Source organism: Lycorma delicatula, chromosome 4 (assembly GCF_047948215.1).
Source record: "Lycorma delicatula isolate Av1 chromosome 4, ASM4794821v1, whole genome shotgun sequence".
NCBI lineage: Eukaryota > Metazoa > Arthropoda > Insecta > Hemiptera > Fulgoridae > Lycorma > Lycorma delicatula.
The window spans coordinates 2,125,323-2,150,757 of NC_134458.1; the positions used below are offsets into that span (position 1 = coordinate 2,125,323).

At 30.9% G+C, this 25,435-nt stretch overlaps 1 protein-coding gene across 1 annotated transcript in view; it reads left to right on the forward strand.

The window, feature by feature from the left end:
- Nucleotides 1-25,435, forward strand: part of LOC142323043 (general transcription and DNA repair factor IIH helicase/translocase subunit XPB-like) — a 52,121-nt gene that overhangs the window by 14,431 nt on the left and 12,255 nt on the right. The window contains 6 exon segments of the mRNA XM_075362135.1: nucleotides 8-224; nucleotides 3,498-3,595; nucleotides 4,326-4,432; nucleotides 5,978-6,100; nucleotides 8,464-8,637; nucleotides 24,261-24,529. Coding sequence (XP_075218250.1) covers nucleotides 111-224; nucleotides 3,498-3,595; nucleotides 4,326-4,432; nucleotides 5,978-6,100; nucleotides 8,464-8,637; nucleotides 24,261-24,529 — 885 coding nt within the window. The 5' untranslated portion in view covers nucleotides 8-110.

Genomic DNA, 25,435 nt, shown 5'->3' on the forward strand with positions numbered 1-25,435 from the left:
TTTTCAGTTTTTAAGTCCAGCATTGGTTCAGCCATGAAAAGACAAAGAGTTATATAAAGGCTTAATGGTATGATGCTTATTTTTTAATATCCAGGATTGCCAAAATTTCTATGGAGACGGCAACTTTTCAATTGATAGTGATGGAGACGAGTTGTATTGCAGGTGGTGTGGGCAAGGAGGCAAACTTTTTTATCTTCGACAAATGCAGTTGTTCATTCTGTAGGGTAAGTATGAATTAAGAAATATTAATATGAATATTATATATTTTTTACATAACTTATATTTTTTTTTTAACTTGCAGTTAATTTTCTATCTATTGAAAATTTTAGGTTGTACCATTATTATGTATTTTTTTTAATCTTATTTATGCAATAGTTCATACATTTCTTCCCAAATCTGTAATAAGTTTCTTTAAGAAGGTTGTAGTGTTAGATTTCTACTATCTTGTGTCTCATTGTTGACACAGCTTGCACAGTATTTTATTTTACCCTTGTAAGAAAAACCCTAGCTCATGTTTTATGTAAATATTTTATTTGAAAGATTGTTGTCTGGAGACGTTATTTTAAATGGTTTTTCTCCTCCTACATATGACTGACAAATAATTCTGTGGTGTTCAGTAATAGATGATATTTAAAATGATTTTAATTTTATAAATTTATAAAGAAAAATGACAATAAACACATTTGACTCAATACTCCCATAACTAGTCTACTTGAGTTCATAGAACCACTATTATGTAATAGAAGAAACACATCAGAACTTAACAAAATATCTTATTAATACTTATAATACTAAAGCATTGGCCAATCCAAAATTAATTTTAATTATAATATTAAACATAATTTGTCATTATAACATGTTACATTTTCAAAGCAGTCTTCTGATAAATCCATGAAATGTTTTTATGGAAAGGCCTTTGACATTAAATTCTCATATCTGTATTTTGTACAAATCATAGTTTATGAATTTCGTGATCAGTTTGCTTAACGTACTCACTGCACTAAACTAACCATGTTAAAATCCAACACAAAACTGACGCTTTCTGATGTTCTCACTGGTCTAACCCCACCGTTACTTCTCGGAATTAACAAGTCTGTGTGAGTATGTGTACTCATACAAATGTAACACTCTTTTTATAGAAAAGTTTGTTCATTTTTCAAACATAATGTCATATTTCTTAAAATTATGAATCATGCTGCTACTAATTTAACTTTTATATTTTTAAAAAATGTGGTCCGTCGACGTATTAAGAAATCCAAATAACAAAATAATTTATAATAAAATAAAATACAAATAAATTCACCAATTTAAATAAGCCAATTCAATTTAATTTAAATTTAGGTCAGAATTTACAATGGTTACAAATTCATTTTTTTCTGATAATTTCCCTACCCATCTGATATTTCATTTAAAGATATTTTATTTTTATATGAATGTCCACTGTATCTTTATATTATTTCACATCCAGTGTCCCAAATTTAAATTTATGGATCTGTTTTCATTCACATTTTTTTTTTGCTCAATTCAGATTTGATTTCTGAACTCAAGTAAATTTTCAATCACCAGCTTACTGAGCTTGATGTGACCTACACCTAGTTGATTGAGCTGTAATTTGCATCTGGTTGCACTGTTTAAATGTGCTGTTATTTCCCTGATATAGTTCAGATGTTTTAAAACCATTAGGATACATCTTTGAAAAGTGGTAAAAACTTTTTTATTATTAAAATAAGCGCTGAAAGGGAAATTACCTGAAATTAGTATAACAATTTTTGTATATTTTTAGAATTTATTGTGTAGTTAACTGTAGGTGTACAATAATCCATTTTTCTGCTGAGATGGAACATTGTTTACAATAGAATTTTTCCTACAGAAAAGGGCAGATTATTAATTTATTTTTGTGGTGTCTGTATATCATGTGTTACAGTGTCTACTTATTAGTTATTCTCACCAAATTATATAGATATTTATTACACTGTATATGATATCCATTATCCTATTGGTAAAGAAAATGATATTGTTGGGCTTGAAATTGCTTGTACTTAGGTTGACTTAGGATGCTGGTCTACAATAGTATATTTCACTAAGTGAAGAAGGCAAATAGTTAGTCATTTTACTCTTCACTTTCTATAGTAACCTTGATAATTTTGATATAGAATGATTTTTATTCTTGAGATTAGCTGTGTCATTTTTGATAATGATTGCACTTATGTGGAGGAGCTGTGCAGCTACCTATAGTATGATTATGGGGCCTAACATTCAGTAATCATGATGGAAGCTGTGCATTAATTTGTGGTGTTACACTCTTTACCCAATCTTATTAATATGATACATTAAACAACTTGTATAAAAAATAATCAAGAATTAGTTTCTTCAAGAGCAGTAATGTTTATTATTTGGTTGTTCATGTGATCAGCAGAGGGAATATACCACTAGTGGGATATACATTTAGTAATGAATATCATCTACAGTTTGACTAAGCAAGCTTATGTGTAACACTATGTTATTCTCATTAAAGAAGGCACTTATTCCTTACATAATTTCTTGTGACTTATAGCATACTTTTGTTATTGAAAATGGTTATCCTATTTTCAGGAGTGATGTTTTTTTTTTGTTAGGATGCCTATAAACTGTCAGGGTTGACTGCTTTTCTGTGTCGATTAACATGCTTAAATAAACATAAAATAAGTTTTAATTCTATGCAAGCTTAAATTAATTTTGTTTTTGATGTGAGAAAGGCCTTTTCTTAATAATTTAATCAAACCTTTTTCAGTTTTTGTGTCAATTTTAAAAATAAATGGTTCAAATGTTAAAACATTATTAAAATCAGATTTTTTTCCAAAATCTTTATAAAGATCTAATATTGTATTATGGATATCCTAATCTTCCTTCCAGGTTCTCATTATTATTTTAATAGTTTCATTGAAGAAACAAATGACAGTTAAATATTAATTTTTTTGAAACCTGAAATAGACATTATAATTATAGATTCTTTAATTTTTCATACTTGAGGAACTGTTTTATAACTACTTTACTGCACGATTGTTTTTCATGTATTTGTGGGTATTTAGGTGAAGAAATAATTACAATTCTTTCATCAGGTTAGACAATTTACCAGATTTTATGATTTTTTTCTTTGGTGAGATTTAGACACTTGACGCTGACTAACAGCCTTTGTCACAATTAGACTTGCAGTGTGGCCACAAAATGGAAATCAGCTATCAAGTCAGTACAGCAGGCAGCCCCCGTAACAGATATTAAGAATTCACTGGCTGTCCATGCCCTGGCATCCTTAGAATGAAGAATCTAGTAAGATCAGATCTGCACCACAAAACTAATAAAATTTGACTGGCAAGAAAGAATGATCCTCTCTGGGACATATCCTTTGTAGCATGAGATGGACTAAAGAGAAAACTGTTACAGGTATATGAATTGTTTTGTAAATTATAAGATGAAGTAGTTCTGTAGTTCATCCTTTAAAATAATTTTTTTTATTATAGGAAAAAATTGAATTGGTTCAAAAGAGATGTATTGAATTAGAGCATCCGTTACTTGCAGAATATGACTTTAGGAATGACACCGTTAATCCAGACATTAAGTGAGTATGAATATTTTATGATTGAACCTGGAGTTGTATCAGATCTATATTTTACTGCTGTAGTCTTTGAACAGGTGGTTTTGAAACAGTAATTTTTGTTTTTAAGTGGTTTAGTTACAAAATTTGAGAATGGTATTTGCACTACTTAAATATATGTTACTTCTTTAATTTACCTTATATACCTTGGAATTCTCCATTAAACTCTTAATGTTATAGATATTCAGGTATGTTATGACTAGTTTTTTGTCAGGAATAATGTTAAATTGAATAATGTTTAAATTGTTTTTTTAACAATTTAACAGAGATTAGAAAGAATGTCATTATTGGTTAGAATAAGATTAAGGAAGTCATTTTTTCCAACTTGAAATAACTAATCACTTGAAGTTAAAACTCTGAATAATTGTGTTAATGATTAGTTCAAAGTAATAAAATATGGCAGTCCTGAAAAATGGTCCTTTCGTACATGAAATGTTTAAGAAAATAGCTATTGAAGTAAGATAAATGTCAATTCTAAACTTGCTTATTAAAGCAGTTCCAAACAAACAAACTTAAACTGTAGAAGTTGCAGTTCATTTTTAATTGTTTACTGGTCTTAACAGAGGTCATTGTCCATAGCAGCCAGTTGGGCTAAAAATTAGAAAAAAAAAACAAATATTAGCAGTTTTATTGATAATGTACGATTCAGTTATTAAATATTTAATTATATTGCTTTACTTGTTTCACTTATTAGTATCGATTTGAAACCATCTGCAATTTTGCGACCATACCAAGAAAAGAGTCTTCGTAAAATGTTTGGCAATGGTAGAGCGAGGTCTGGAGTCATAGTCCTTCCATGTGGTATGTATATTATTTATGTATTTAACAATTTAATCACTGTTATTAATGAAAAATATAAATTGAGTATAAGTTTTTTTTCTTAATGTATTTGTGTAAGTTCCTTTTATTTAATTAATTTACATTTGATGTGTTTCCAGTATATCATTTGAATTAGAAGGATTTAAATTTAATTAACACAGTAACATATAAACAGTTTTTTTCATATTACTGTGTGATAAAAATGTATAATTGAAAAGGGAAAAATATTGTAATTGGTTATTGAAATAATAAATACTTGAAGGATTATGAGTTATAACCGAACATAACTTTATATAATTCTATCTATGGATAAAAACTATATTTCAAAGCATATTTTATGGATAAAACGTTTTCATTTGTAATTTCATTTAAGGGTTCTAAACTAAATCCACTTACCCTAAATGATTCTTAGAAAAGTTGTATTAGTACTAAATATGTTGTTATTACATAAAATTCTTAGATTAAGATTGGAAACATCATGCCTAATAATCTTTACATTGAATTTTAATGATGTTAGCATAGTGTAAAACGTTTTTGGTTAAATTAAATTACTAAAGATGTAGTTGAAATGGGAAAGGACATTTGGTTTCAAAGGTGTAGAATTATGACATTCAAGAATTTATTTTGATAATTTGACTTTAAAATTAAGAGTGTATTATAAAAGTGAGAGGATTTTTACTTCTCCTTAGAATGTTTTGACAGTTAACCGGTCAATTAACCAGCTAGGTAAAATCAAACCTAGTCACTAAAATAAGCACAATCCAATAACTCAATCAAATTTTTATTAAAACAAAATTAAAAACAATCGCAAACTCTATAAAAAATTTTTTGGTATGATTCTTCAGTATGATGAGCGCTGTTGTTTTATTAACTTTTTGTAGTTCTGAAAGTAAAGTTATTGACAAATTAATCTGCAAGGATAATTTTTTCTGGGTGAGTTGAATTATATTGTTCTTTCACGTCCTCAATAACTTCTATGGTTAAAAGTGATGTTGACTTGAGCCCTATTGATTCTATGTACATAACTATAACTTAAAACTTATATTATTGACTTATTAGGAATTAAAAAATTAAGGAAATATCAACTTAACTTAACACACATATTTGGAAGATTTATCTATAAAATAATTTCTACAATAAATACAGGTTCATTCTTGGATAATGACATAGCTGATACAACACCATAAAATAATGGATAATGAAATGTTGAGAATAGAACATGACAAGGTTACTTCAGTTGCTGCTATATGTTAAATTTGGGTACAGTATTGCCATCTGGTAAATATTGTACTGTTAGACTTTACTCATGCATGCGTAAGTTATACGTATTCATTTTAAGGTTTGTTTCCTGTTTTAAATGCTTGACATGCATTTTTGTCAAGTAGAAAGTATTCCAATTTTTTTTTTAGTATTACACTCGGAATCATATATGTTCTGTTCTCTTATTTCTTTTATAAGATTTATGTTTTAATTGGGTTTTTATTGTGATATAAATTCATTATTTTAATGTGACTATTTTTATTACAGGGGCTGGTAAAAGTCTTGTTGGAGTCACTGCTTGTTGTACAGTTAGAAAAAGAGCATTAGTATTATGTAACAGTGGTGTTTCAGTTTAACAGTGGAAGCAGCAATTTAAAATGTGGTCTACTGGTAAAGCACTTTTTTGTTTAATTAAATTGCTGTAAAAAAATAAGAAAAAAGTTGTAGATCTAATATAACTGTAAACATAGTAAAATTTTATCAGACTCATATGATCTGTTTTTGAGAAATTCAGTTTTGAGTTTTCTACAGTTATAATTATATAAAATTGAACCTGATATGCATATTTATATATATATATATATATATATATATATATATATATATATATATATATAACCTTTGATCCAACAATGTTAGCTTTATATATATAAAGCTGTTTTAAAGAAGTATAGCTTTACAATTTTACAAAATAGTAGTAATGCTTATCTTGTAAAACCTTTTGAATTTGACTTGGGATGATTTATTTATAATTTTATTATCAAATAAAATTTGATAAGTTAACATACAAGCCAAATTATGTTAATTTTTTTCTGTTGTACTCAAGTTTTGTGGTTGGACAGTACAACTTGTTTTGTTGGGAACAATGTGTTAAGTTTTTGTAGTTACCTGGTATAAATGAGAGGATTTTCAGTCCTTAGAAGATTGTTTTAAAGTTAAAATAGCCAACCAGATAAAACCAGACCTACTCACAAAAATAAGCACATCTCGATTCCCCCCCGAGGGGAGAAGAAACAAAAATAAGCACAGTCCAATATCTCAATCAAATTTTCATTAAAACAAGATACTCTATAAAAACTTTTTATAGTGTGGTTCTTTCAGTTTATTTTGATAGCCTCTAATCTTTGAGGATAATTTTTAAGAGTTTTTCTGGGTGAGTTGAATTCATGTGGGTTCTTTCTTGTCCTCTCAATAATTCTATGATTAAAAGTGATGGTTGGCTTGAGCCCTATTGATTTTATATATATATATTTAAAAACCATGGTTTTTTATATATATAAAAAACCGTGTCTTACAAACTTATGTATTAGACATGATAACTAAGTATTTACCAATAACTTCAATAACCCCTATTTATTTACCAATAATTTTCATTGGGCTTACCTTACCAGTCAAAACTCAAGCACATCTCATGTAACCGTATTTATTTATAATAAAATATATCCTGGTTATTTTCTATCAAAGATTCGTCCATTGATGATTGGTCTGTACACTGTAAAAGTGCCAATTTGAATGATTAATTTATCTGACGCAGATATTGAAAAATTGATAAATAATGTTTTTAGTATACATTTTCTCAGTTCTGTTTTCTTGGTCAACACATATTGTTCTATTTTTGTTTATTATTTTGTTTTATTTCTAATGAGTTGATAAACATTGTAACTGTGAAAATAGAGGTTACATCTATGTTTGATGAGTTTCATATATATTACATTCAAGCTGGCAGTTAATAATAATTGTTTTTAATAATTTTACATTCAGTTGCTTGCATCTTTGTTGATCATAATATGCATTTCTGAAGTATTATTTGAATACTAAGTATTAAAGTACTTAAAAAAAAGTATTAAAAAGTAAAAGTAAATGCTTATAATATTTACTAAGTATGTATAAGTTAATGTTAAGTATTTTTATAATAAGTAAAATTTTCTCGTTTTTTGTTTGGAATTATTATAACAATACTGCTGACACTCTTCTGATAATATATCAAAACATCCTTTTTTGAAATTGCACTATTTATTTTTTATTTTTTGTTAACAGAAAATGAATTTTTATTTGTTTTTAGATTGAAGAAAGCTTTTTTATCCATACATGAGTATAACACTATTTTTAAGTTTTATTGTATTAAACATTATAATCGTGACTAAATTAAAATATTTTTTATACTTGACAGAGAATCTTGTAATTATTTTTTTGTTTTGTTTTTTTTCATTAAAATTTTCAAAAATGAACTTTGTTGTAAGGTAAACCAATTTTTATAAAAAATAATATAATACTACTATTGCATTTTTAGTTTTCAAGGGCACCCTGTAAGCTATAATTTAAAAGATTTCTGATTTTTATTAAAAAGTAAAATATGTCTAGGTTTCCAGGCCGCACATTTTTTCTGAATTTTCAGCTTTAAGTGTTAAAAAAAGTATGTCACTGTGTTATAATAGAATAAATGTCAGAATTTGAAATCTAAATGTATATTTTCTTGAAAAAGATGAAAAAGCAAATTATTATTTATTTTAAGTTATATGATAATATTATTCAGTGAAAATGAAAATGTAAATGTGGTTGCTTATTTTTTTATATTACAACAGATGCGAGACATTGTAAGATGTGTTTAATACATCACTAAATTTTGAAACCAGTGTTTTAACTTGTACTATATAAATTAATGTATGAAATATGAATAAATATATAGAAATGAATATTTATATAAAAGCAATATTTTTTAATTTTAATCATTTATTTCATTTTTATTTGTGTAGCGGATGACAGTATGATTTGCTGATTTACATCAGAAGCCAAAGATAAACCAATGGGTTGTGGTATATTAATAACAACATATTCAATGATAACACATACACAAAAAAGATCATGGGAAGCAGATCAGACAATGAAGTGGCTTCAAGATCAAGAGTGGGGTATAATGGTACTTGATGGTGAGTATTTATTTAGATTTTGTAATTTTATTTTCTCTTATAAAACTTATGTCTGAACTTTGTCAATTTTTGGACAGTTTAGTTAAAGAATATAAAATTATGAATATTTTCAGCATAAATGTTTACATTATTGAAACATAATTGCTTATTATTACAGTTAATTTTCCAAGAACTAGTATTAATTTTATTTTAATAAATTTTTACGTATCAATATGTAGTTATTTTCAATTCAGATAATAACCATTTGTCACTAACAAAAATGATTTATATGGTCTGCTTGTGGCTGGATTATCTAAGGAATTATATTATTATTATGTTACTAAATAAGAATTATATATATAAAATAAAAATACTTACTGCTGTGAAAATTCTACTTAAATGAAGATTAAATTTTTCTTATCTGAATGCAGAAGTCAGATAAATAAATAGTCTTATGTATAATATATTTTTTAGTTTTCTTTCCTGTTTTTGGTTTTAAATAACATAATTTTTAATTTGATATAAATGTAGGAGGAAGTTTGAATACATACATCAGATATAAAACTTGCGACAATTAAAAGTGGCACTTATATGTAGTTATAGTATATGTAGGAACATTTCCTGAGGGTGTACAAATTATAGCATACGCAGATGATCTGGCAATCCTTGTGCAGGCCAGAACGATCGATGAAGTTAAAAACAAGGCAAACGCTGCATTAGAGACAGTTGGTAGATGGCTCATTGATAGGGGATTGCAGCTTTCGATTGAAAAATGTAAATACATTAAATTCACTGGAAAACGTGTATTGCAGCCAGTAGATATACAAATTGGAGACTATAATATTGAGGAAGTAACAGTATTAAAATATCTTGGAGTCATCTTACAGAAAAACTGCAGATTTACTGAGCAGGTACTAAGTGTCTGTCAGAGTGCAGAGAAACTGACTAAATGCCTAAATATAATTCTGTCAAAGCAGAGCGCTCCTCGGGCATCAAAAAGAAGACTTTTAGCGACAACCGTAGTGTCAACAATGATGTATGCCGTGCCGGCATGGAGTTGTGCTCTCACTACTAGCAGAAATAGAGACAGGTTGAAGAGAGCACACAGGGGGATACTACTGGGAGTAGTATCTGCCTATAGAACTGTTTCTTACGAGGCCCTCTGTGTGCTCTTGGGAATGTTACCGATTGACCTTATCGCCAGATATAGAACTGACAGGTTTTTAGGGAGAGCAGAAAATGAAGTCAGGGAAAACATACATAGAATCTGGCAGGAGAGATGGGCGGAGGCTGGAGTGGCTGGATGGACAAGAACCTTAATTCCAGAATTAACAGGCGGCATGGAGAAAATGACTATTGGATCACTCAGTTCCTGACGTGACATGGGTGTTTCAATGGTTATCTCCATAAGGTGGGAAGAAGGAATGAACCCACGTGCATGTACTGCGAACAGGACGATGATTCTGAGCATACGTTTTTAGTATGTAATAAATGGATAAGACTAAGACACGACGCGGGTATTCATGGAAAAACACCGAAGGAGACCATGGATTTCATGCTCAGCAGTAAGGAGAACTGGAGGAAGGTCGCTGATTATATAAAGACAGTACTAAAACAGAAGAATGAAGATGAAAGAAGTATGGGTTTCTAGTATATTAGGTTGGGTGGACAGCCTCAGCGGTGAGAGCCAGCATGCTTAAGTGTGCTGGTTTCAATGATCTGCTGAGGACTCCTTGGGGTGTGCTGTAGGGACAAGAGAGTATTATAAAAAATCCGGAGGTCACATCACGACTTGTAGGTATGATGTGGTTCCATAGAGGACATAATAGAGAATAAAAAATCTCAAAAGAGCCACCGGTAGGCCTGACCTGCCATGCCGGTATATAGCCAGTAGGCGGGGAGGGCCTATTAGAGTAACGGACACTCCCCTGGGTGGCGTAATACCATCAAGTCGGTCCGGCCCAGGGGAGTAGAGAAAAAAAAGTATCCAACCTTATTTTTATTGTGGTAACCAGTTTAGCGCAGGAGGTGGACCATTGTGGAATTTGACCTTGACTTATTTGCATATGATTGGTTGTTTTACTGCCCATTACAGTCATTCATTGCATAACAACTGTGGAAGTAAAATGTATGATAGTGCTTGTGTTTCCTTTGCAGTTCAAAATGACTGAACGGATTGAGCAGAGAATCTGCATTGAATTTTGTCAGAAACTTGATGATATGCAAGTAGAGACAATAAGGAAGATTCAAACAGCTTTGGGTGATCAGGTATGGGTTTTAAACAAATTAAAGAGTAGTATCAGCATTTCCAAGATGGGCGAACATCTGTTGAAAGTCAAATGTTCTGGCTGATCTTTCATCAGAAAACCGATAAAATCAAGAAAGTTCATTAGATGGTGATGAATGAATGTTGAAATACAATTAGATAGCTTGAAGATGAAGTAGGAATTTCATGTGGCTCAGTGCAATTGATGTTAATGGAAGATCTTAGATGTGACATGTAGCAGCAAAATTTGTCCCTAAACTTCTCGCCTATGAACAAAAGGAAAACTGCAAGTTGCACAAGACAGGATAAATGTATTACAAGCATAGGTCTATGGTAATGACCCTGAAACAAAGTTTCAGGGTCGCAGTCATCTCATTGGAAAGTTTCATGTTCTCTGTGACAAAAGAAAGCCAGGCAATCACGAAGCAATATAAAGGTCATGCTTAGATTTTCTTTTGATTATCAAGGCATGCTTCATCACAAGTATGCTCTTCAAGGACAAAGTGTCAATGAAGAGTACTACATATTTGTTCTTTGTCAGTTAAGAGTTGCTGTTTGATGCAAGAGATCACAGTTTTGGGAAAATGGTGATTGGACAATTCTTCATGAAAATTCTCCAGCCCATGCATCACATTTTATTTAGAGATTCTTGGCAAAACAAGAGATTGAACAACTTCAGGCTCCTTCCTCACCAGACACAGCTCCCCTCAATTTTTGGCTGTTTCCTAAGTTTAGAATTCCACTTAAAGAAAAATATTTGAAAACAGAGAAGAGATCAAAAGAAATATGACAAATCATCTTATGGAGTTCACTAAAAATTACTTGGAAAAATGTTGACAACAATGTAAACATTACTGGGCTAAGTGTGCTATATCAGAAGGGGCCTAATTTGAAGGGTAGAAGTCATCAAACTAAATATATTTAAGTATTTTTGTTTTTATGAGACAAGGTCAGATACCTTTGGTCACTTCTTGTATGACCATTTTTTGGGTCTAATGAAAATTGGTTACATTAGACATCTGGTTGCTATACAGCAGTGCTTACTACCTTCTGGGGAGATCATGATAAAGAATTGAAGTGGGGTTTTTAGGATTTACAAATTAAAATCAAAACACCTTACTAAAGTTGTACATTTAATTTGTATGTAAGAATGTATAAAAAAAACTGATTTATTTTTATTGTATTTATAAATTACAGATTTTTTTATTATTAATACATATTAAAGTACTATTATTATATGTTTAAGAAAATAGACAATTTCAATTAGATAAATAAAAAATGCTTCAGTATTTCAGTTTTTGAGTTAAAAAAAAATAGTTTGATAAATGTGATCTTGACAGTGAAAATTGTTTTGGGTTTAAAACTATGTATATTCCAAAAACTGTTCACACTTAATTGCATGCTTGTAAAAAAAATGAAGTCAGAATTTTCTGTATCATATTTTGATAAATTTTATTTAGTTCTGAAATACGCTAGAATGAATCAAACTCCCTTTTGTCAAGTGATATCATTCAGAAATAAAATTTTTTATAAATCTGTTCGTTTTATCATGGCCAGTATTAACTTAACATCTCAGTTTTATAGACCATACTATTCAGTGTTTAAAGTGTTCAAAAATATAAAGGAAGGCCAGTCCAAAAAAGAGAGAATTTGACAGTAGTGCAGAGTAACTAGATTTTTCATTTTTCAGGTACTTGAAAAGTCTTGCTCTTAACTGAAAAACTCTTTTCAAGACTTTACCCTTTGAAAGCTGCTTTACTTCTTTTGGGTAACTGGATTTTCGTAGAATCAATCCACATTTTCACAAATTTCATTGAAAATATGAGTTCGCATCATTCCTTTTTTTTTTTGGTGAAATTAAAATAATCCGTTTCAGATAGCCATGATTTTGATGCAAAACCTACCTACTTTTCATGAAATTTACCTACTTTAATGGTAAATTTTAAAACAGTCTATTTTAGTTAGTAATGATTTTGATGCAAGAAACATCTTGTAATAAAATAGTACAGCCATATAGCAATTTGAACATTATCTCGTATAATCTGACAGTGAACTCATCCTTATAATCCTATCATTACCTTGGTATCTTCAGTATAGTAAAAATTTTTCTCTACTGCGTTGCATAAAACTGTTGAATTGCTTTTTATAGAGGCAATTTTAACTTTTAAAAAATTACCCAATTTGATATTTTGTCTGGGTGTTTTTTGTATGTTTCATATTTTCTTGTGATAACACTTCTGGACAGACTACATGTGAGATTTATTGAAAATAATAGTAAAAGAAGTTACTGTTTGAAATATTCATCATTATACAATTTGTTATTTTTTTTTTAATCTTGTTACTGAGTAGAAGGTTGTAATATTTAAAAAATTTATTAATCTTTAACAAAATTCATAAAACTAGTTGTTGAATGATATATTTTACTCTTCTATCTGTGTTTTTATGCTTTTATGTAGTTCAGTTAATTCCAAAACATTCTAGTATCATCTAGCAGTTAGTAGAAATAGATTTTTGAATGTCAAAAGAAGTCAAAAACAACGTTTGTATCAGAGAATTATAGTAAATATAATAAGGGAGTTACATAAGCATACTACCTGGTTTGGAATAATGAAGTTGTAAAAAAACAGAGAGACATCATTTTAGATAGGCTAATAGGCTAATTGTCTTGCAATTAGTAATAGGCATGCATGCAATTATTAGTGTGAATGGTACTACTTATTAAGAAGGATGAATTAGCTGAGTATTTTTTTTTTAAATTATCTTTTATGAAAATGTATGTGTAAACTGTACTAGTAGTAAAAGGTACCCCTGACTTGTAGTCTGATGGCTCTAGATTTAACTTATTGTTTAATAATTGTTCAAATGTTGATTGTTTTTTCAACACCAAATGAGTAGTACTATTCCTTTCAAAATCATTGAGCTTAATCTTTGCACCTAACCTTTCCAACATCATAACTACTTTGATTTTTCAAACTTTAATTTTTAAAATTACTTTTACTGTGTTTTCTTAACACACATCAGTATACAGAATTAATTTTTTTTTTTTACTAAAGAAACTTAATTCAAATTCTGATTTGAATTTGGCTTTAGTAACTTTTTTATTACTTCCTTGTATGAAGTAAAGGAATGTTGTGATTGCAAAAAAATTTGGTTTTCAGATTTCAACAGAAATATCCATATTGACCATCCCTAAATCCATTTTGACCAGTTTCAACATGACATTTGTACGTATGTATCTCGCATAACTCAAAAGTGATTAATCATAGGATGTTGAAATTTTGGATTTAGGATGTTACTTATTTAGTTGTTCACTTCCCCTTTTGATTGCAATCGACTGGACCAGAAGTGTCCAAAAAAGCCCAAAATCCAAAAAACTGAATTTTGGATTTTTTCTTAAGTACAATAATACGCTTTCATTGAGAACTTTTCAATGATATGTCATAAATGGTACTTATTTTCATTGGTTCTAGAGTTGTAGCCAAATGAAATTTTAAATAATGAAATATTTGGATTTTACAAGGGACGGCACATCGGTTCAATCTGATGTCATCTTCTTTTTTTACTTTCTTTTTAATTTAAATATATTGATTTATTAACCTCTGATTGTAGAAATGTTTTTACAATAAATAATAATTCATCAGTAGCAATAAAAAAAAAAAATATTAGAAGTTATTAATGAAATAAAATTTTATGTATTTTCATTTTAAAAAAAATGTGTATATGCAATTAAACAGGTGTACAAGGAAGTCATGTGGTGTTATCGTATTTTTTTATTATTAATAAATAAATCAATTCCTAATGTAGTAGAAAATATGATTTTGAATTACTAATTGTGCGATTACAAATTCTTAATACTAAATATTACAGTAAAATGAATTATAAAAAATTAAGCCAAATTAAAAAAAAATTAAAAGCCAATTAAAAGTAAAATCTGAAATCAGTAATTACAAACCTTTCTGTATTCTCTCATTACATTCTATAATTTTTGAAAATAATATATTTGTTGTCTTAATGTATCTTAAATAAGTGTAATGAGTTGAAAAATCCTGTCAAAGGAGTAGAATGGTTTCAAATTTTTGAAGAATGGAAAATCTGAAGACTGTATTGGTCTTGTTTACAGAAAAAAATTTTAATGTGTGTACACTGGAAAAAGAATATTTTCTGTATATTTTGATATTAATAAACTGTTTACTTTTGCATTCTAATGTTAAGAGAGAAATTAAGAGCGATTAAATTGCAGATAATACATGTAAGTTATTTAATTGTTATTTAAGTAACAGGAAACATTGTGTTGAAATTAAGATTAAAAATAAAATCTGGTTACAGATTTTAGCTTTGTTAGAGTGGAATTATACAATCCACTTAGTTCAATTTTCTACTTAATTTGATTTATATAGATAACGGGGGGATTTATTTAATACCAGGCAGTACTATTATGTATACATCTGTTATATAAAAGGTTTTACCCATTCATTGTAGTGCAAGATAATTTTACTTAGCCCACATTTGTCTGATTAGAGGTGAATTAATATTTAATAAGGAAAAGACATGTTTAATTGAATTTTCAGAATAAATTCACATAACACAGATCAACAGTACTCTAAATGAAAATGTTATACATAATTTTTTTAAGAGTTACCACTAGCAAATTAATATTTATCGTGGAAATGACTTGTAAAATATCATCTGCATATATGCTTTAAGAAAATTAAGAGATTGAACGACAAAAAAAATTAAGTATGTCTGTTTATCATGGTTTTATTGTGTTACGAAGTAAATATTAATTTATCTTAAAAGGTCTATTACTTCCTTATGCTATAATAGGAAAACATTCTTTAAATTGTAAAAGTTATTAGATCTGTGTTCTTCTTGGACTTATATAAGCAAGATTTATATCATTAGGTCTAGCAATAGTTCCAAAGTTTATATATAGCAAGGAGATTAAAAAGTAAGAATTTTGTAGGTAAATTTTATACCCACTTATATCTTAATGTAATTTTCCATCATTATAATTCATTTGTTCCAGTACTCTTTAAGCTTTTTGATGTCAGAAGAAAAGTCATTTAGTAGACATATTGACCTGTTCATATATATTGTCAATATTTTTTTATTCAAATCTTATGTACCCCAAAATGTTCTTTAATGGTTAAATTGATGATAGCCCGACAACAGTAAATCTAAGTTGGAAGGGAGGTCTGAACATTCTACTTGAGCTGTTGTAGTTTCCATAGTTATCAAGTGGTAATCTGAGGATGAAGATTGTTCTGGAGGAGACAGACAGAAAACAGATGATTTTCAGGCTTCTTTTTTTTTTTCAAATTGCAGAATAGTACTGTGCAGTTGTAGTTCCTTTTTTAAGAAAGTCAAGATAAATTATTTCCTGCAATACCTAAAAGAAAATGTTATTATTTTTTCATTTGAAAATTTGTTATTTCCATGGTAGAGGTGAGCTTGCATATTAGGACTGCATACTTACTCATTTTCACTAGCTTGAGATAGTGCACCTATGTTTCATTTGACTTAATCTTTTGACAACTTAAATCTTTCACCTTTTCATGTTGCTGCAGAGTTGTGTGATTACAACCAATCTTGTTTTCTTTGGATTCAGGCTGCAAATAGGCAGGTGCAAATTCACCTTCAATCACTTTGCTAAATTTGAGGTCTGTTACTATTCACTATCACTATCACTACCACCATGTAAGTTTTTCAGAGATTTCCCTTGCTGATTTTCTCAAATAAGGTTTTCTGTTCAGTCTGTTTTTTATTGTCTTTGATTCTTGGGCGGTGAGCTTGTAATTCATTTTCACTTCTTTCCTGATGATCACAAAATGACTAACATCATTCCTATATTCCGGACTTTCTTCTCAAACTTATGTTTTAGTGTTATATGAATCATATGTAATGATTCTACATTACAAAATGATTCCTACAAAATTTAGTACATTTCTGTACATTACTATTATTCGTTCAGATATAATGATTAAAACTTATGCAGAGAAGAAAAAGAGTAGTCAACACTATTGATGTCAAGTTCTTATATACAGTGTTTGTTCTATGACTCGTGTTTACCTTGCATTCATTATAATAGCAAAGCATGAAAATCCCTGTTTTTATTTGAATCCCTCTTGTACATAAAATTGTTATCTATTTAAATTCATTCACCTTAAGAAAGAATGAAGGTATATTTATAAAATGAAGTTATATTTGATGAAAAATACAAGCAACCAAGATCAATATTCATATTAAAAGTTTAAAATTATTTCCAAACACAATATCACATGCTAAGGTGTAATTAATACAAAACTCTCTAGAATTTTGTATAGTAAAACACTATAGAAATCAAAGATCATTAAATATATTTTTGATTGATAAAAAATTCTATATAATTGATAAATTCCTACATCATAAAATCAGGTTGCTCATATTTAATTATTAAAATATTATACTTAGTATGTGGTGATGGTAGCATTAGTAAAAGTTATACTTTGATAATAGTATTGCATATTAATTCTAAGTTTTTAAGAATTTGTATTCTTGTCCTTATGATTTCTTTTATTAAAAAAAGAATCTTTTAAAAATTCCCGTCAAAAAATACTAATTATTGACTCATTTAATTAGTTTTAATGACTTAGAAATATTTATTCACTGAACTGATTGTTCTCTTAAACCGTAAATTTTTTTTTCTAGATTCTAGAAGTAGGTTATACTTACTTAAAAATATTAATTTAAGTTCAGAAGATTCTTGTACTTAATTTACTAACTACTATGATAATTTCCTTAAGGAAAGAGGTAGTTGTCCCTTCCATTTGAGAATGCTGTGTTGGGAAATTTAGATTAAAAAAAAAATTATAAATTGCACAGTTTGACAAAAATATAAAAGCAAGATTAACTAAACTGTGGATGGGATAGGAGAAATGTGAATGAAAGACACAGAGTGTAATGGTAGTGTATAATTCCTACTGATTTAGGTTACTGCATTAGGAAGGAAAATATATAATTGTATTTGAAATTAAAAGTTTTTTATTACATATTATGTTGGGTAAAGTTAAAAAATAAAAAAAACACACAGCTAGTATTTGCCAAAAGAAATTGGACTTTAATTATGTAAAACAACTGAACTTATGTTAAAGCATAACCTTAAATTGAATGAAATTATGAACTAAACATAACTTAATTTCACATAAGAAATATCAACTGAAATCAGCATATCAGTAATAATATTATTAAAATGAGATTTACAATTATATACTTAGAAAAACAAAACATCAATAGACATAATATAACTGGAAACTATTGCATTACTGACAAATGCTGTAATATTGAAAAATTAGTAATGAACAAATGTCATAACCTTAGAAAAATAAATTAAAGTAAATCTTGATTGGCATTGGCCTTTCCTGATTTATGAACCACAAACTTAACGTTAAATAATGTAAAAATGTAATTTTAGTTGACGTAGAAAAAGACACAATAATATTACAGTACAAAAGAGTTAATTACAATATAATCACACTGAACTTAATTGAGCACATGAAATGGGTTGCAGCTGAAATGACAGTCTTCTGTAAGTGACCTGTCGTGACCGTACTAAAGTGAAATTGAAACTTGAACGGCATAGGTAGGATGAACGGAATGTTCCACAGATTTGAATGATAACATAAAGGTTTAACGTAATGAGTAAAGAAAAACTGAACTTGCCTGTAGCAACAAATATTTGCCAGAGATGACCTCGTAACAGCAAGTACGGAAGAATACCTATGTAGTCCTGGGCGTAGTCCGCACGGTGAATCAGGAATACAGCGGCGTGATGTGGTTTAGTGGTAGAATGCGGCGCGGAATCTCAAATGTGTTGTGATGAGTTTGAAATTCTGCTTGAGCGTGAATGTTAACACAGCGTTTTGCAGGAGAGTATTGCCATAGGCGACTGCACTGGTTAGATGTTGGAGGTACTCTGCCGAAAAGATGGCGAAAAAAGGCGGGGGTAACCAGATCCAGGTACTGGACAGGAGAGTGTGTGTGTGTGTATTAGTAAGAGGACGAAAAGATAACGGGTGTTTGAAAAGGGTAATCAGAAATAACTCGATAGAATAATAGGCGCGGTCGCTGAGGATGACGGTGGGAGGTTCGAATACAATAACAATAATAGAGACAGGTGGACTTTACGGACCCAGCAATACGAAACCAAGTGGAATTCAAACATTCCTTGTAACAAAGCAACGGGACCTACCCTAGCTGTGAATTCGTAGAAATAACGGAAAAACTTTATGCCAGAATGGCGTAAACATACTGGGGGGCGAGCGAGCAGAATCATGAAGAGGAGGAATCTTGTTTCCAGGAGGAGTGATGAAACCAGAAGAGAGTTTGATACGGATGACACGGAAGATACCATCCTTACCAGGAGATGTTTCCGAGATGACGCCAATGGGTTTTTCGGTAAGAAGATGCGGAGTTGAAAGAACGGATTTGAGAAGTCGTTTTCTTGGGCTTAGAAAGAGGTATGCGATTGATAGGAACGTGGAAGGCTGGTGGTCCATTCCACCAGGAATCGCGAGTAGGAGGCTGTGAGGCAGAAGATCCTTGAAACGCGATGTCAGAAGCGTTACTTGGAGATTTTACAGAAGGGGGAGAAGTGGTTTCCAAAGTTCGTTTGACACGGTTAGTCTCGTAGGTCCGTAACCTGTATGATCTGTTGCGGTTGTTAGCCACGGTCGTAGCATCAGAAGAAAGAGTTGAAACGACAGCGTATCGTTTTTCAGGACTTTGAGTGGTTTTAGGATGAAAAGGATGCTCAAATCGTTGATCATCCGGATTGGGAGGCTGGGGATACATAACTTCCTCGGTTTCCCTACATTTATGAAAAGTGTCACCAACAGAGTCTTCTTGTGAAAATAGGGTGTTGAAAAAGGAAGTTGATTCTTCAGACGGCGAAGCGAGAAATTCGGAGGTGTTGCCGATGATTATCCATCCAAAGACAGTGTAGAGCGCGGAAGGAAATCCGGATTCTTGAATATTGCCGGAGGGCGCCAAAACATGGCAGAACAGGTCACTGCCAATGAGAAGGTCAATAGGCGAGGAAGAGCAAAACGTCGGGTCAGCGAGATGGAGATGTTGAAATTTGTGGGCGACTGAAGGGGACAAAGAATGCGAAGGAAGGTTACCAGAAATATTAGGAAGAACAAGTGCCTTAGATTGAAAGGTCTTTTTGAATTGAGGTAAGGAGTGAATTTTGATGTTAGCGGTACCAAGAACAGAAGCATGGGTAGAGGAAATACCGGAAAGGCGTATTTCAGAATTTTCCAAAGGAAGGGCAAGACGGGAAAGACAATTTTTTGTAATTAAGGTGCGTTGCGAACCGGAGTCCAAAACAGCACGGACCGTATGCAGTTTACCGAATGAGTCTTCTAAAGAGACGATGGCAGTGCCAAGCAGCACAGTCGAAGACTGTTCACAAGAGGAATGACAGGAAAAACAAGTTGCGTTGGGGTCAGACTGCGGTGAAATTGGAGTAGAACTGATACGAGCGGAATGAGTGACGGATGAATTATTAGAGAGAAAATTAGGGGCTAGAGCCACGGAAGGTGTCGTGGGAGCAGGTGTGGTTACAGAGGGTGAGGGGCAAGCGTTATGAGCAGAATGACAACCAGATAGAGTGGGGGTATGTGGGCGTAGAGACGAGTGATGGGACGATTGAAAATTACTGGAAGACTGAGATGGACAATTCTGTATAATATTTTGCCGGGAAAAATTAGGAGACGGAGGAGTGGTACAACGACCTGAAGATAAAAAGGGTTTCAAAGTGCTGTCGTTTGAACTTCCGAATAGAGCGATGTTACTCTTTTGACACAGTAAAGTATGGTGCGAGGAGTTATTGCAGTTTCTGCAGTTAAATTTTGAAATACAAGTTTTCGGCGAATGAGAGCCCAAACAGCGGAAACAACGATCATTTTTTCGTAACCAGGCGATTTTTTGTTCATGCGACAAAGTTTGAAATTGTTTACAGCCATAAATACGATGAGCGTCCGCACATACCGGACAGCGGCCGGACGGAGTGTGATTTTGAAGAAAGAAGGATTTTATTGGCTTGGAGAATTTTGATGTTTGAGGACTAGGGTTATTAAAGTACGTAGGAGATTTTTCAGAAAAGGTGACATCGGCGTCAAGGCTTTCGGAAATTTTTTCCTCAACCGTGAGGAATTCAATCAGCTCTTCGTATGTGGGTACGCTTGACGAGGCGATACGATTTTCGAAACGCGTTCGAACATTGGGGGTGAGTTTTTCTAAACCAAGCTGCAGAAGAAGAAAATTTTCTAAATTTATGTTGAGACTTTTCAACGCATTAATGGAGGAAATGTACGTGGCCTTAAAATTAGAGAGGTAATTTTTACGATCATCGGACTGAAAACATTTAATACGGCTGTAAAAGCTATTTAGAAGAGAACGTTTGTTGTCATATCTGGAAATCAAAATGTCATAAGCGACTTGATAATTTTCCGCAGAAATTGGCAGAGATTCAATTAATAGGAGCGCATTACCAGATAAATGTGTTCTTAGAATTTGCAGTTTTTGTTCAGAAGATAGCTGTGAATTTTCATGGACGGAACCTTTGAACAGATTGTGAAAATTTATCCAGTCGTGGAAATTTCCAGAAAAAATGGGAATTTTGAATTTCGGAGTCTCTAATAAGGAATGAAAAACTGGTTTGATATTCTGTTTTAAATCGGGAGTTTCTGATTCTACAAGTTTAATGGGACAAAACAATGAATCCCATTCGGTGCTGATTAAATTTATATCACAAATTTCGGATTGGTTTTTTATTTCTGAGTTATTAATAAGAATTTCATCGATGATGCCATAAAATTGTTGATCGAGGGCTTTGATATCATCAAGTTGTTTACTAGATACAGAAATTCCGTGAGAGTTGACAATTCTACTGAGTTTGTTAACACGAAGCTGCGCTTTGGCTAACAGCGCAGCGTTAGCTGAAATGATGGTGGCCTGAGCACGAGTCATGTTGTGCATTAAGTTTACAATAAATATTTAAATAGTAAGATTAGATACAATATGAAATACCACTCTTAAAAATAGCAACTTAATTATACAACAATAATATAAAATCAGAAAAAATTTTTTATCAGAGAATTAATACATACGATAATCGTTATATTAAATTATCACAAGCAATAATTAATTATATAATTACTGTAATTAGTAATTGTCGTTTACAACTTTCATGAAATCATTACTTTCAGTAACATGCTTAAAAACAATACAATATAAGATATTCTAAATTTGAAAGAACAATTTAAAGTATTTATATAATAGAAAAAGTTTAGATCAAAAATGTTTGAAAGAGATTTTATGACAAAAAATTTACTTTAAGAAATGTAGTATGAACTGTAAATCCGGAATTATATCCGGCCCGGAGGACCAAAAACAACTAGCTATGTTGGGTAAAGTTAAAAAATAAAAAAAACACACAGCTAGTATTTGCCAAAAGAAATTGGACTTTAATTATGTAAAACAACTGAACTTATGTTAAAGCATAACCTTAAATTGAATGAAATTATGAACTAAACATAACTTAATTTCACATAAGAAATATCAACTGAAATCAGCATATCAGTAATAATATTATTAAAATGAGATTTACAATTATATACTTAGAAAAACAAAACATCAATAGACATAATATAACTGGAAACTATTGCATTACTGACAAATGCTGTAATATTGAAAAATTAGTAATGAACAAATGTCATAACCTTAGAAAAATAAATTAAAGTAAATCTTGATTGGCATTGGCCTTTCCTGATTTATGAACCACAAACTTAACGTTAAATAATGTAAAAATGTAATTTTAGTTGACGTAGAAAAAGACACAATAATATTACAGTACAAAAGAGTTAATTACAATATAATCACACTGAACTTAATTGAGCACATGAAATGGGTTGCAGCTGAAATGACAGTCTTCTGTAAGTGACCTGTCGTGACCGTACTAAAGTGAAATTGAAACTTGAACGGCATAGGTAGGATGAACGGAATGTTCCACAGATTTGAATGATAACATAAAGGTTTAACGTAATGAGTAAAGAAAAACTGAACTTGCCTGTAGCAACAAATATTTGCCAGAGATGACCTCGTAACAGCAAGTACGGAAGAATACCTATGTAGTCCTGGGCGTAGTCCGCACGGTGAATCAGGAATACAGCGGCGTGATGTGGTTTAGTGGTAGAATGCGGCGCGGAATCTCAAATGTGTTGTGATGAGTTTGAAATTCTGCTTGAGCGTGAATGTTAACACAGCGTTTTGCAGGAGAGTATTGCCATAGGCGACTGCACTGGTTAGATGTTGGAGGTACTCTGCCGAAAAGATGGCGAAAAAAGGCGGGGGTAACCAGATCCAGGTACTGGACAGGAGAGTGTGTGTGTGTATATTAGTAAGAGGACGAAAAGATAACGGGTGTTTGAAAAGGGTAATCAGAAATAACTCGATAGAATAATAGGCGCGGTCGCTGAGGATGACGGTGGGAGGTTCGAATACAATAACAATAATAGAGACAGGTGGACTTTACGGACCCAGCAATACGAAACCAAGTGGAATTCAAACATTCCTTGTAACAAAGCAACGGGACCTACCCTAGCTGTGAATTCGTAGAAATAACGGAAAAACTTTATGCCAGAATGGCGTAAACATATTAATAAAAATTAAGTAATTTGTTAGAGGAGAAGAAATAAAAACTTGCCTGGATACAACTTGATAAGAGTTCTGGTATTTACAAGCAAGGAGGTTTTGGGCCACAACTTTGATTTTTAGACTATGATAAGAAATAATTTTGGATATGGTAGAGATTCTTAGTTTGATTTTCAGTAGGATTAATTAGTTTGTCTTTATTTAAACATTTTTGCGGTTAATAAATGAGGAAAAAGATACTGGATAAAAAAGTTTATTGAATGAGCAGGACTGCTATTGTTTTTCACCATGTTCTAACAATCTCACCCAGTTTCCTTTTTTATCAGACTTATGTATAAGATAGTACTGTATATTCAGGAACTTTGATATAAAATTAGTTAGAATTTGCCTAACTATAAAAATGTTAAACTAAAAATGCTTAAACAAATATAAGTGCTGAAAATAAATGATACATAATTCTTATTACACTTTATAAATAATAAATTATCAAAAGGTAATGTCAGGGATTTTGAGTTTCTTAACCTTAAAGAATGTATTATTAGTAATCAGGTTTATCATGTATTCTTTACAGAATCCATGTAGATGTTAAGTAGTTTCAATCTGTTTAACTTATTTTAGACATTAACTGATTTTTGTTTTAATATTGAAAGAAAATGCTAATAGCAAAAATACTTTCTTTTTACAGAGGTACATACTATTCCTGCTAAAATGTTTCGACGTGTATTAACCATAGTTCAGTCGCATTGTAAATTGGGTTTAACTGCAACTTTGTTACGAGAAGATGACAAAATTGCAGATCTTAATTTCCTGATTGGTCCAAAATTATATGAAGCTAATTGGTTAGAATTACAAAAGAGAGGTTATATTGCACGTGTTCAGTGTGCTGAAGTTTGGTGTCCAATCACACCAGAATTCTATCGTGAATATCTTGTTTGCAGAACAAGTAAAAAATTGGTGAGTATTTTTCTTTCTTAATTTTAAAATACTTTATGATAATTCTTTCTGTACAGAAACTTCACTTTTATTTGATTATTTATCCATTCTACAACTAAATATTACTTGTAAATAACTAAACAATATACAAAGTATATTTAAAAAAAGTGTTGATTGAATTGTTCCATTGCAGCACTGTGGCTAATGTTTGTACTGATTTTCCACTATTAGAAAGCTAAAGATGCCATACATGAGAAAGTATTTGTTGGTATGTATATGTGTGTGCTTATGCATGCATTCTGTATTTAAAAGTGTTGGAACAGTGTGCCAACTGTGAAAAACAGCTTTATTTATACCGTGTTTTGAATCCAAAGATTACGATACGTATAGATCTAGATAAGTTTGATAAAGTGCATGATAACTTGCTGGTGGCTGTTTGTGGTCATTAATGACTTGATGCATGTAGTGGACTTTGCAAGTAATAATAATTGTGATTCTTACAGCTCTTTACTTCTTTTCATAAAAGTTTACATAATTTCTCTGTGAAATTGTCCCAATACATCTAGGTTATTCGAACTGTCAACCAGTGTTAATCACTGAATGCTGAAGGCATCTTTTGAGGGAAAATAAAGTGAGCTGGCAATGTTTTGATCTTTCTCATGTGGCTAGAGGACACAAGATGGTGGTTTCTTGAAGAAGTTGTCTTTGGAGACAGGATGTGATCTAACATTGTAGCACCATTATATTTTGAAATGAAGGGGTTCAAATTAAAAGAGGCACTGTCAGTTACTTTAATTTTTAAGTAATAGTTTATTTGTAAACACTTAACATAATAATTTACAGGTGTTGAAAATGATATCCATCCACTTTTATACAGTTATCAACATGTTTGACTATGTTGGCTACTCTTGTTAGCAGTACCCTGTC